The sequence below is a fragment of the Chinchilla lanigera genome, unplaced genomic scaffold (genome assembly GCF_000276665.1).
Source record: "Chinchilla lanigera isolate Chin_1 unplaced genomic scaffold, ChiLan1.0 scaffold00064, whole genome shotgun sequence".
Classification (NCBI taxonomy): domain Eukaryota; kingdom Metazoa; phylum Chordata; class Mammalia; order Rodentia; family Chinchillidae; genus Chinchilla; species Chinchilla lanigera.
The window spans coordinates 3,320,308-3,333,214 of NW_004955465.1; the positions used below are offsets into that span (position 1 = coordinate 3,320,308).

Sequence of the window (12,907 nt, forward strand, 5' to 3'; positions counted from 1 at the left end):
CTTCCCTCTCATATTAGCCTTAGACATACACACTATAGGAGGTCAGGTGCATAAAAAGAAAAAGGCTTAAATAAAGGATTTGTCTATAGACTATTCATACTGGTATCAGTCATTTGTTTTTATTCTCCCTAAGGAGTATGAGCTATTAATATGTTTTTAGGTATATATTTCAAGTAAGTTAAGGAGAACATTTCTTAAAATTCTATAAAACAAGACATGCCTGAAGCATAAATAAATAATGCCCAACATCTATAGCTTTACATGAATTAACTTTGTATCAATTTGGGCACAACTATAGATTTGAGGGAAGAAGGTTACATCAGCCATCATTCTGTAATACTGACATAATAGGAAGCTCTACAGTTAAAGTTTTCCAGCAACAATTATTATCTACAACTTGGACATCCACCATAAAACAAAATCCAGAGCTCAAAACATCAGGCTGAAAAATCTAACTTAAATATCCTCTCAGTCCCACGATGCTGTTGAGCATTTTCATCTGATAACTATTTGAGCGTGCTATTTAGCACTAGCAAAACATGAAACATTAAAATTAATGCTCGTCAGTCACATTACAACTAGTACAGAAAAGAAGACAGAATGATTGCGCCCCACTCTCAGCTGCTGGGAATCTTCCCCCAGCAACTGTATAAAAACCACAGTTATGCTCTGTGAATTCCCTTCTGGTACAATATCAGCAAAGAGGTTTCCATGAGGAATACAACTTGGGGAGGAGCCAGTGAGCTGTTAATAAACGAAACTGTCAGCAAGAAGAATGAGGTATCAAACATTTAAATACCACCATAAAACAGAGGGGATGACTACCTCTTGAGAAAAAAGGCTAAAAACATAAAAAGAACACAGATTCATAAAATAAGTTGGCTTTGCATTTCATTGTTGTACAATTCCTATCTCTTTCACACTAATGCTCCGTCCAAAGTTCAGTTAAGACAAACATGGAAACCTGGCAAGAGTCACTTTACAGTTACACAGGTAGTTTCAGCCATACTTTTTCTTTTTTTTTTTTTTTTTTTTTTTCTGGTATCAGGAATCAAACTCACAACCTTGCGCGCTTGCCGGGCAGGCGCTGTGCTGCTGAGCTAAATCCCCAGCCCACAAACTTATTTTTTTGTTTTTTTTGCCAGTACCAGGAATCGAATTCACGACCTTGCACTTGCCAGGCAGGTGCTGTGTCGCTGAGCTAAATCCCTAGCCCCACACTTTTTCAACACCCAGTACCTTTGAGGTGTTGTCACTGAATTGTCTGTGGAGAAGTATTTTCTCCACAACACAGGCCTTGAGCATAAAATCCTCCTATAAAAGGGAATGACTAGTCCTAGTCTTCCTGAAATAGAAGATGGTTCTTAACATTCCTAAGATACTACTCTAGATCTTTGAATAGGTTAACCAAAAAACCATTTCATAAAAGATAACAATTTTAATATTGTAAGTCAGAATTAAGTCCCCATTAAATAAATGCTATCTTGAAAAGAAAAACAAATTTACAACTACCATTATCTAAGATACCATACGCATCACTAAGAAAAACCACTGTCCATTACACTATGACACAATGCGTCTCTCAGAAAATGCTTATTTTATATTTATTATAACAGTGCTTTTAAACAGATGTCTTTATCACATCAATTTTGGGTATACATTGAAAATGTGTGAAATAAACTGGTTACGTTATAACTGTAACTTCCCATTCCAAGTCCAACTCTGCTGACCCACTGGCGTCTACATTTCCCTACACAACACAGCCCTGGGTATCGTCAAGAGTACTGGTGAGGATGGAGCGCTTCTTCAAAGAGCGCACCTCAGCTGCCTTCTGCTTTTGGGAAGCTTCTGGAAAACGATGTTTGATGTCTTAACCGATAGTCCTGCTAGATGCATAAATCGGTCACAATAGCCTCTTGTTGCTCTGAATTTTCTGTCATCAATTGGAAAAGTTTTGGCAATTTCTCCTGGCACGTGACAGGCAATTTTTTTGCATGCACCTCTCTGATAAAGTGTAGAACAGCTTCATCTACTTGTGGGTATCTTCCCTTCTTGGGTCTTGTAAAGTATTTTGCAGATGCTTTGCAAGAAAATATGGAATTTCAATCACTCCTCCAATGATGAATATTTGCTTCACTCACATCAAATGAATGCCCCCACGACTTTGTTTCCATGCTTTTCTGCATATATGATAACCTTTCGTTTCAACGCTGAGTCACAGTATAATCTTTCTGAAGACATCTTAACACGCTCATTAAACCTGACACATCTGATGCCAACACACTTCAGTTAAAGTGATGACAGTACAAAAGCTGTAAATTCACACATGCACAAGCTAGGATAATCACACGACTATCACCTGGCTGACAGTAATGAGGTGCACCCCAACTTCACAGGTTATAATGTGAAGAAAAGAGTACATTTTATGACCAAAACAATTAAGTTTTTTGAAGCCTGAAAATTTTGCCACATTCACAGCAGTGCAAAAAAATGCCCAAGAGCCAAAGACCAAGTATGTTAAGCAGAAAGCTAGTGAAGCAAATTATTACCTTTAAGATGACATGTTCACGGCCCAATTTGGTTTCAATTCCCTTTATTTCTGTATGGCTTATACATAAATCTTTTTTTTTTGAACTGGATATAAAATCCAAGTATAAATGTTCTTCTGTCTTTTAGCAAAGTGAAGTTGCTAAAGACAGAGGCTCGCAATTGCCTTTCATAGTGCACTAATAAAGGGCCACGTCTGGAGTCAGTGGCCTTCATCAGCAGGTGCCCTCCTGTGGCGAGCGGATCTCATCTTGTGGGGAGAGGATGAACTGTCTTCTTCAGCTTCAGACCCCGAAGGCTCATGATCTCCCTCCTGGGATCCTGTGTCTCCCACCAGTTCCCGCAGAAACTTGAATTTAGATAAAAATAGATGCCATACAAAATACCAACCTAAAGAAAGACAAAAAAATTATCACATACAATGTTATCAATTCAGAATCCTATAGTTAACAGAGAGGATGCGACAAAACTATATACAGCAAAACCTTGGATTGCAGGTAACTTATTCTGTGAGTGTTCTGCAGGACACGCAAACATTTCTAATAAATTTTAACTTGATAAACGAGCAATGTCTTGCAATATGAGTAGTATATGATGCTCAATGTCATATGATCACAATGGTTTTCTCTCTGGCTACAGGATTGTGGGTGATCTCTGCCAACATTATGGAGATCTCATCCTGCAAAGGAAGAGAGAAAAAAGGAGGAATCCTTCACTTCAAATGAGATTAGGGAGATGCATAAAATGTGGGAAATGGTGCAAAATTGTGTAGAAAAGCACAACTTTAAGAACACTGTAGCAATGCAAGCAATGAACCTGTTGAATGACAATGCAGAATCACAATTCTGCAAAATCCTCAAAAGGAGGCAAAAGCAATGTCATTGACTAGGTTCCTTGTTAAAGTTACATGAAAAGAAAAAGATTCCACTGAGCCAGTAGGTAGCAGTGATTCCATTAGTGATAGTCAAAGCCACGCTACACAGTAACCGTCCTCCTGTCTCGCCTCCGTCACACTGGCCACGAAGGTTTTGAAACGTAAGTGCAGGGTAATTTATTTTTCTTTATGTACTTTGCATTTGATTTAGTATTTTGTATATTACAGTATTGTGATCATTTTTATAGACTTTTGGGTTGCGGAACAAATCACCTCAGTTTCCATTACTTCTTGTGGGGAAATGTGCTTTGATATACAAGTGCTTTGGATTACAAGCATGTTTCTGGAACAAACTATGCTCTCAAACCAAGGTTTTGCTGTATAACACAAATAAGCATGTGATAATACATATGTAACACATTTATTAAATATTTAAGATGTACAAGATATATGGATAAACTCATTCAGTGATGGCAAAAACTGCTTCTGCTTTCATGGAATTTGAATCCAAGTTTGCTGCATCCAAACTAATATTATAATGAGATTATGACACCTAAGTAAAAATGCTTTTTATATTAAAATCAATTTCTGAGAGCACGTACCTAAGGAAAAAATACAGCTGGCTACTGACTTAGACATTCATATCTCAATGTTACTAACTAAATGCAAGTTTTGTATAAATCAAAATAGAAAAATACTAAGTAGTGGCAAAACAGCAGTATGGTGAAAACTTCAGGCAGGAGCAAGGTATTAATACATTTCTACAAATAATTTTCTTGGAACTAAATTTTCTTTAATTACATGATAAAAGAATAAAGCCAGAAACAATATCCTAGGTTCAAGATTTTAAAAATACAGATCAGTCAATAAAGGATCAAAAAGGATTAAAACAGATAAAACCTCTACACATGGGCTCAGTAGCTCTGAACCATTAAGAACAGAGAATAAAATTAACCACTGTAACAAAGATTTGAATGTTAATGTATGTTTTGTGTGTATGGTTTTGTTTGTTTGCAGCAGTAGAGAATGAACAGGGCCTTCACACTGAGCTATCCCCAGCCCTTTTTTTGTTTTTTATTTTGAAGCAGGGTCTCACTAAGTCACTAAGTTGCCCGGGGTTGGGCTCAAGCTTGCGATCCTCCTGCCTCAGGGACCAAGGGCTAGGATTACAAGACTGCACCACTAGGTCCAGCTGTTATGTATTTTCTTGATAGCTTCTACTCTAAACTCCCCAGTTTCAACGAGTAGTAGCAATGGACTACACCATATTCCAATGTCTACCTTTTTGTGAAAACAAAATCCAACTTTTTTTTCTACTGCTGTGTGAAAGTAGGCCAAGGTAATGTCCACTTTAGGGTAAGTTTTTAATGTTAGTATTTCTTTTTCTCAATCTCTGAAACAAACAAAATGTTTAACTGTAGATTCCCTGACACTAAAAGACTAACCTCAAAGATCAAATCCATTTCTCAAGCTTTTGCTCTCAAGTGTGAACGTTAAATGTTTCTGAACCACATCATAACTATTTTGGTTAACTATGTGTTTGAACAAAGCATCTACCTATGTAAAACGTTTTAATGATATTACAAAATAATATTCTCTTTCATTACCCAAACTCTGTACAACAGGCAGAATGAATTTGCAGAAAGAACACTAAGCAGGCATCAGGGGTCCTACTTCTGACAAAAGACTCACAAAGCTGCTGTGAGAAATAAATGAGAAGTATCCTAAGATGCTTAGGTGCCTGGCAGTGAGTAAGCATTCCCTGTAATGCATAAGTGACCACAGCTCTCCTTGGGCAGTGGGATCTGAGAGGATAGTCCCAATTAAGAGCCAAGATAAGGATGCTGATAGAAGATGAAGTCTCTGGCTGAGAGACTATGGTGAAGGGCCATCACCTCGGAGGTTCCAACCACAAAATATTCTACTGCCCTTGGGACGGTTAAGAGAAAGCAGTCTCCTAGCACAGAAACCTACAAAACAAAGAACTGACAACAGCTGCAGTTGTTAGAGGCTTAGAATATAGGTGCATTCCTCAAGATCACACTCTTCTCCAATTTTAATGAAATGAGCCTCTGTCAATTTTTTATTTTTGAGGCAGGCCCTCGCTATGCAGTCCAGGCTGGCCTTGAACTTGTGATGTTCCTGCCTCAGCCTTCCAAGTTCTGGGATTATCTATCTTCAAAAAATTTTAAATCACTAGCAATCACCACCAAGTCAAAAAGGTAGCACCCATGAAAAAACTCCCTGGTTTGGAGCAGCAAATTACAGATTATGTCCATGAGTACTGATATGTCAACTTTAACTAAATTAAGAAACATCGAGCAGATCAAAAAAGCATGCCCTTAGATGTGTCTAGGTGGGCATGGTGGTGTGACCTTGGGTACTATATGTGGTTCCTTGCCCGTTCTCTGGCACTGCTCCCCTGCTGCTTCCTGGCCACCATCAAGTAAGAGCTTTTCTCACCATGAAGTTCCTTCTGCCATGAAGTTTCTGCCTTGCAGCCTGCCAGCCATGTAGTGAATCTCATGAAACTATTAATTAAATTAAACCTCCCCCTCCTTTAAGTTGTGAGTGTTGGCTAGTATGTCTCAGCAAGAAGAATGCTAACTAATATAGACAGTAGGAGTGGCATCATTGCTGTGGCTGTACCTGCCCATGTGGTTTGGAAGGCTTTGGAACTGGCTTCCTGGAAGTGTTTGGAAAAGTGTGGAGATGCTGGCTAGAGAAGCTTTAGAATGCAGTAAGCACAGCCTGATGGGTGATTCTAGTCAGTACTCAAAAGGTCTAAGTTGAGAACAAGGACTCCATTGGCAGGTGGAATAGAGGCCATCTGTTTACACTGTGCCCAAGACTTGAAATTGTGCAGGAAACTAAGATTAAGGGTGGTGGACTAATAAATCTGACAGGAAATTTCAAAACGGCCCAACATTCATACTGTGGCATGGGTACTGCTGACTGCTTTAGCCAGATTTATAGTAAGAATCAGGTGCAAAAGGCAGATTTAAAAAATGTAAAACTTCATCCATTGCAGGCTCCAAGTTTTAAAAATGTCAACTTTTCACTTGAGAAGAGTTTTTGCAACCTTTGCTTGAGAAAGGCTTCCAGGGATTCATTTCATTGTGCTCAGCCTGGCACTCAGAAGCCACTGCAACCACAATCTAAGGAGACCTAGTTACTGTTTCTGCTGATAGCACAGCCTGGCATCATCCACATGATGCTGGTTTTATAGGAATGCAAAATACAAGAGTTGTAGGGTGATGGAGGTTTCTATGCAGATTTCAAAGAAAGGACTGAAGGCTAGGCAAGGAATCCCTGAGCACAGGAAGCTCTGGGAATGAAGTCAAAGGTGCAATAGAAAGCCAGGAAACTGGAAATGCCAATAAGTTGGAAAAGCTGTAAGGCCCGAGTTTTGACCTTGTTTTAGTCTAGTTCTTTTCTATCCCTTTAGACCCTCCCTTCTGCCATGGGAATGTTTACCCTGTGCCACTGTAACCTGGGATTATGTAACTTAGTTTTTCTCTTTACAGAGCTTCAGAGCTAAGAGTTTGCCTTAAGTCTAGAAGAGACTTGGACTCAGACCTCTGGAAAATGCTACAACTGTTGAGACTTTGTGGAAGTGATTATTGCACATCTGTTTGTGCACAAGATAGCTGTATTATGTTAGGTGGAATTATGAACTTGATATTGGAGATTAAATATGATTTAAGAAAATGTGTTTGAGTTTAAAGTTGACAAGGAGTAGACTGTGACTTAATCCTGCTATGTCAACTTCACTGGATTAAGAAATACCTAACAGGGCTGGGGATTTAGCCCAGTGGCGAAACCACCTGCCTGGCAAGTACAAGGTCCTGAGTTCAGTTCCCAGTACCACCCCCCCCAAAAAAGGAAAGAAATACCTAACAGATTAGTAAAGCATGCTCCTGGGTGGGTCTAGGTGGGTCATAGAACTGTAACCTTGGATATTATACAGTCTGCCCAGGGTCAGGCCAGGTTGAATTAAGGGGCACAACCAAGCTGTTATGGTTGATACATTGTGTCAACTTGGGGAGTCTAGAGGTTTGCCTAAGTGACTCAGCAGGAAGCCAGGGTGCTTACTTTCTATACATCCTGAGCCTGTGGAAGAGGAGGGCATGGAGATTACCTGAGAGCTACACACCCCTTAGGTGGGGTTTGTAGGAGGCAGCTTGCCGCCATTCCCTCCTTTTGCTCTTTTTTTGCCCTGTTCTGCTGCTGTTCCCTGCTTCGCTCTAGTTGCTTTGCTATCTTCTGCCTCGAAGTCAGCCAAGTATGGACTGAAATCTCCACAAACTGTAAGCTAAATAAAACTTTCCTTCCTTCATTTTGAGCATTGGGTATTTTGTCTCAGCAACCACAGAAAAGTAACCAAGACACAAGCCAACCTCTGAAGGGAGGTTCTGACCCTAGATTAATAAGTACTCCTCTCCTCATGTAGACTCATACACTCTGATCTACTCAGAGGACCTCTTATTGACTGGGTTCTAATTCTCTTCAAAATACTCAAATCACACATGCTGCTTAACAGTGACAAAACAGACAAAACGTGGTACCACTGTGTGTGGGAAGCCACTTCATGATGCTTCAAAGGCCAAGGTGTCTGAGGACATATAAGGATAACCCCACTGGCTCAGGCACACAGCAGGGAACACTTACACAAGCATGACTTAACATAGACAACCGCGCATGTGCTTGACGGTTATGACGGTACATAAGAATGTAAACTTTGACAACAGGTGATATATAGGAGCTGGACAATAAAAACTCTTGCTGCTTACTGTTGTTGCTGGTGTCTGTGCTGAGTGCGTTCTCCCTGGGACCTCACCCATGAAAATACCCCTTCAGCCCTTCCTGACCCTGACAACTGGCATAGTCGGCAGGATGAGTGGTATGGAGAGGATGAGACGAGTGTCCCCCGCTTGATGTCTGTGGAAACAGCACCTGAGGCCAGGTGTTTGATGCCTATTTAGAATATCAATCACTGCTGTCCATCCCTACAGGATGTGGGTGTAGTCCTTCCTCTTTTTCTTGAAGCCTGGCCTTCAGTGAAGGTGTCTCCAGCCACAACTGTCTTCTATGCTGAGGGCCCAGCCCTGCCTAACTGCCTATAATATTATAACTAACTTAGCTGACTACAACAGGACTATACGAAAAAGATGAAGCAAAGAGGAAAGAGGTTACATGTATATATATGCAAAGGTGGTGTCTTACAGAGGTGAGGGAAGCCCCACTGACAGAAGAAATAACCAAGCTGCTAGGTACCTGTAACATCTGGGGAGGAATGTAAGCCACACATGCCATGCCAGGCCACTGTTCTGTTGGAACACAAAGCTCCCAGCAATCCTAAACCCTGCTCTGTAAAAGAACTAAACAAGCACAGTTTAAAATAAAAGAAGACTATTTAAAGGTAGGGGGAAAGGGTAAGACAGAGAGATAGCAGACAGCTACTCTGGAAGAGTAGATAGTATTTGAAAACGAGTAACTCGTAGATTCTCATCTGTAGCTCCTTTTTATTGAGATCCTTGTTCCACGTAGGCTCCTGGAACCTGGCTAGGTCCCTGGCTTGTCTTTCATCCCAACTTTGGATTTTTTCTGGCCATGACTTTCCTCTGTCCTTTGGTGGACAGTAAGATTCTGGGTGGGGGCCTTATGGACAGGTAGTTTAGGTTAAAGGGGAAGTTTGTAATTCTTATGTTAACTGTGCTACCGAGGTCCTTCCTGAGTTTCTTCCATATTCTTTGCCTTTGTTTTTTCTAATTGCTCCGGTCTAGCTGTCCTTGTCTTTCTAATTAATTGAGTCTGGTGGCAGAGGTCAAAATTGCCTTATTAATTTTTAGTAAAACTCAATGAAGCCTTCATCCTATCTTTTCCCTACCTATGGGGCCCCCGGCCCCTACATCTGAGATGGAGAAAGCTACAAGAGCAGTATCTGGAATGTAGATTGAGATACACAAGATGTGAAGTACTCATATTTCTTGTTCAAGAGGTTCTATAACTCAATCTCTTGCTCTGCCACCCTCCCTGGAAGTCAGTGGGTGTGGATGAAACTTCCCACCCTCTAACCATGTATCTAGTCTTTCTAGTAGTCCCTCCCCACCCTGAAACCATCTAGAAGCCCCACCCTGAGGAAATTCATGGGCATAGTCAGGTGTGGTCAAAAGATGTTTAATAACAGAAGAGGCTCCTAACACTCAAGGTATTCCCAAGGTTTTGTGCCAGTAACTAGGGACAAAGGCGACACGTTTTATTACACCGCAGATAAGAATGGTAAAGGAAAAGTCTGTTTCTGTCTATGTCAGAGGAGCCTGACAACAGAGAATGAGCACACCTACCCAGATTGATGAATTTTACGTGAAACTACAGCATAGCTACATTAGATCTTTTCAGACTGTTGCAATATTACTTAAGGAATTATAATCATTAAGGAATGGTTAAGGCCGAATCGATCCCCTTCCACACCTGAGGTTTAAGGACAGAACTAAGTTTCAGTTATCTTTATTTCTTAGAACCATGCTTATAAGAGCCACTGGAATATTTATGGTAGGATGAATGGGTTTATGACACTATAACATGTGCCCCAATGAATGAGGAAGGTAAAATAATCCTGGAAGTTTTGTGCATAAACAGAAAACAAGAAAAACAAGTTTTAGGTGGAGATCTAAATTCTGTGAGACAATCAGAAATAGGAGTAAAAACGCAAGTTTTACTAGTTATCTGTTGCATAAATGTCTTACAGACCAGAGTATAAAGTCCTCAAGGGCAGAGCCCATGCTTACTTAATTTTTTTAATCTGTGACCACCACCTACAGCAAATGTACAAAAGAGTTCAAAGAGTGTATTTTACTGAATAAAGTAATGGTTATCCATTTGGGGCAATCCTGGTTTGTGCCACTGAAGACATGTGTAGCAAGAACTTCATAATTTATACTAAGAAATGTTTTTCATGCCTCAAACAGGTAAGAGGCTACTATGTAATGTACCAGGGAATATTCTAGGATCTAGGGCTAGAGCAGTGAACAAACTAGATAAAGTCCCTGAGTGCTTAGGACTTACACTTTAATTGTAGTGTTAAATGAAAATGAAAGGGAGTATTGTTTTGGACTAATCTGCACAGACCAGGCTAAAAGTCAAAATGGAGTCACAAGAGCTGATATATCACCAAGTGGAAACTTATGTTTATCTGACCTTTTAAAGAAATCTGGATTAGAGAGATAACCGCTAAATGTCCCAAAAAGGCCAGTTTCAACGGGCACTGAGTATGAAGTTCCTTTTACTTAATCCTTACACAAAAAGGGTGACCTGAAGTAACCTGATGTTAGCCAATCAGTTATTTTTCTATTGTTCTGTCTCCTTGTCCTTCACCTCACAAGGAAACTTTGAAATGACGGATCTGCTGTTTGTTCTTTTGAGATAGGACAGAAGAAATAAAACTAGGTAGAAAGGAGACAAGAAAATCAAGATTTTTTAAATTGTACTTTAAAGGAACTTGCAGCCTCAGAACACAAGCCCAATTTATTTACTTTTTCCTTCTCCCAGCGCAGCAAACCTGGACAACTCTCTTTCAGCTGCCAAGGGGTCTGCCCATTCCCCTTTACTTACAAAAGGTCCTCTTTCTCCCATGAATGGATCACATTTTCAGCATTTCCCCTAGGAACAGAACATTATCTCACTATCAGTGGGCCATCCTCTCCTACCCTCTAAAGACTAAGACTACAGATTATCAGAACTCCCGATTGCCACTTCCCAAAACACATGAAAGATCCCCAGTTCCCAACAGTATTGCGCCTCATTTCCTTCAGCACCCACTCGCCACTCTTAAATGTGTCCTATACCTACCTCTAAAAAATCCTTCTCCAGCCTTTTACTGATAAGTCTTGAAAATTTTTCTTCCTTGACAAGAATCAGTGATCCTGCATACTTATTTTAAAGGAGCAGGTTAAAGTTCTTATTTCAGCCTCAGAGACTCTCAGACCCACTCTTATTTCTGCCTTCTTGGTCTATAAGACCAATGTCTTCTGGTAGGCCTATCAAAACATTTATTGTGTTATGCAGTAAAGTGTTGTTTGATGCTAGAATCAAAAGGAAAGCCAATAAAGATCTAGTCTTTGTAAGAGATACGATTGTGAGTATAGCTGAGCTCTTCTGACTGACATGGGAGATTTGGGCGCGGCAGAAGCTGGCTGGGAAAATGGGCGTGACCTGTTAGCTACAACATTTCAGACACATGCGCAGAACAGCTCCCAAAGCTCTGCACAAGGACTTCTGAGGAGAACTCAAGCAGGTTTTCAATAGGATGGCCTAGACTACAACATATGGACCCCATGAAGGCTTGGCTATCCTAACTTTCCACAATAGCCCACAGTGCATTTCCCAGACACAGCACGTACTTTTTATCTTTGTTCTCTCCCTCTTTTTCTATTTACTTGGTGTAAGCACCTTCTGCAGAGCTAGTTTCTCTCCCACTCTTCATTTTTGCTGTCTTGAATAAACTTTGCCACTGCTTTTTGCTTGTTTCCTTCCATTCTTTGTTCAAAGTGAGAAGAACCTAGAATCTACCTCCAGGAGAGGCGAGCAACCCCTGAACTAGTAACCTTCAATTGGAAGGTTACCTCAAAACTTTAGATCAACTTCTTTCTCAGATCAGCATTTAAATTAGGGAGTGTGTGTCTAAAAAGTTGACAGAAGATTGATTATCTCTGAATATACATAACCCTACCCCTTTCAAGACTGAGGACACTAAGACAAAGGATTTACAGGGACATTCAGCTTTGTCCAAAGTTTCCAAAACCACATTTTAGAAGCAAACTACCTGATACCATGACCCCTGCTCAAGGTCCTGACTACTGTTAACTCTTACCAAGGAACAAGTCAGTCAGGAAGCCATACCACAACCATGGCTTTTAAAGATACTGAGAAGATACCCATGTAACAAGAGGTGCAGTCACTTAATTAGAATTACACTACTCAGCTTCGGCATGAAATACCTGGACAAGACGTGTGCCTACATGATCAGAGATGCAAAGGAAAACAACTTAAAAGTGAAAAGGGCCAGCAGATGACCACCAAGACTTTGAGAATGACTTACAGAGTCCTGACACTGTCAGATACCACCACAGGGAGAAAGGACAAACACTTCCCGGTCCCTCACCTCTTATGTATTAAAAGTATAATTTGTGATTTCTTCTGAGGCTGTCAAAAGCATTTTTTCCTACAAAGCCACAACTCTTCACTTGGGCCTACACATGCCCAAACTAAGAGCAGAAGAAAGCTTGACCTTCATTTTATATCCTTTGTTACCTCAAAACTTTATTATTTTTTTTAATTCACTTTCTTTTTTTTTATTTTAAAGAGTAAAAGAAGGATAACAATAATGGGGGGGGCTTACCAAATTACAGACAAAGTGGTAGGAAATTATCAATGGTTATTGTTTTACATATTGTTATCTACAAGATAGTTTCTCAGGAAAACAAA

At 40.2% G+C, this 12,907-nt stretch overlaps 1 protein-coding gene across 1 annotated transcript in view; it reads right to left on the minus strand.

The window, feature by feature from the left end:
* Positions 1–1,578: 1,578 nt before the first annotated feature.
* Smim13 (small integral membrane protein 13) overlaps positions 1,579–12,907 on the minus strand; it is a 21,582-nt gene continuing 10,253 nt past the window's right edge. Inside the window, exon 2 of the mRNA XM_005398828.2 lies at positions 1,579–2,937. Within this exon, the coding sequence (XP_005398885.1) occupies positions 2,750–2,937 (188 nt within the window). The 3' untranslated portion in view covers positions 1,579–2,749. The remainder of the gene's footprint in view (positions 2,938–12,907) is intronic.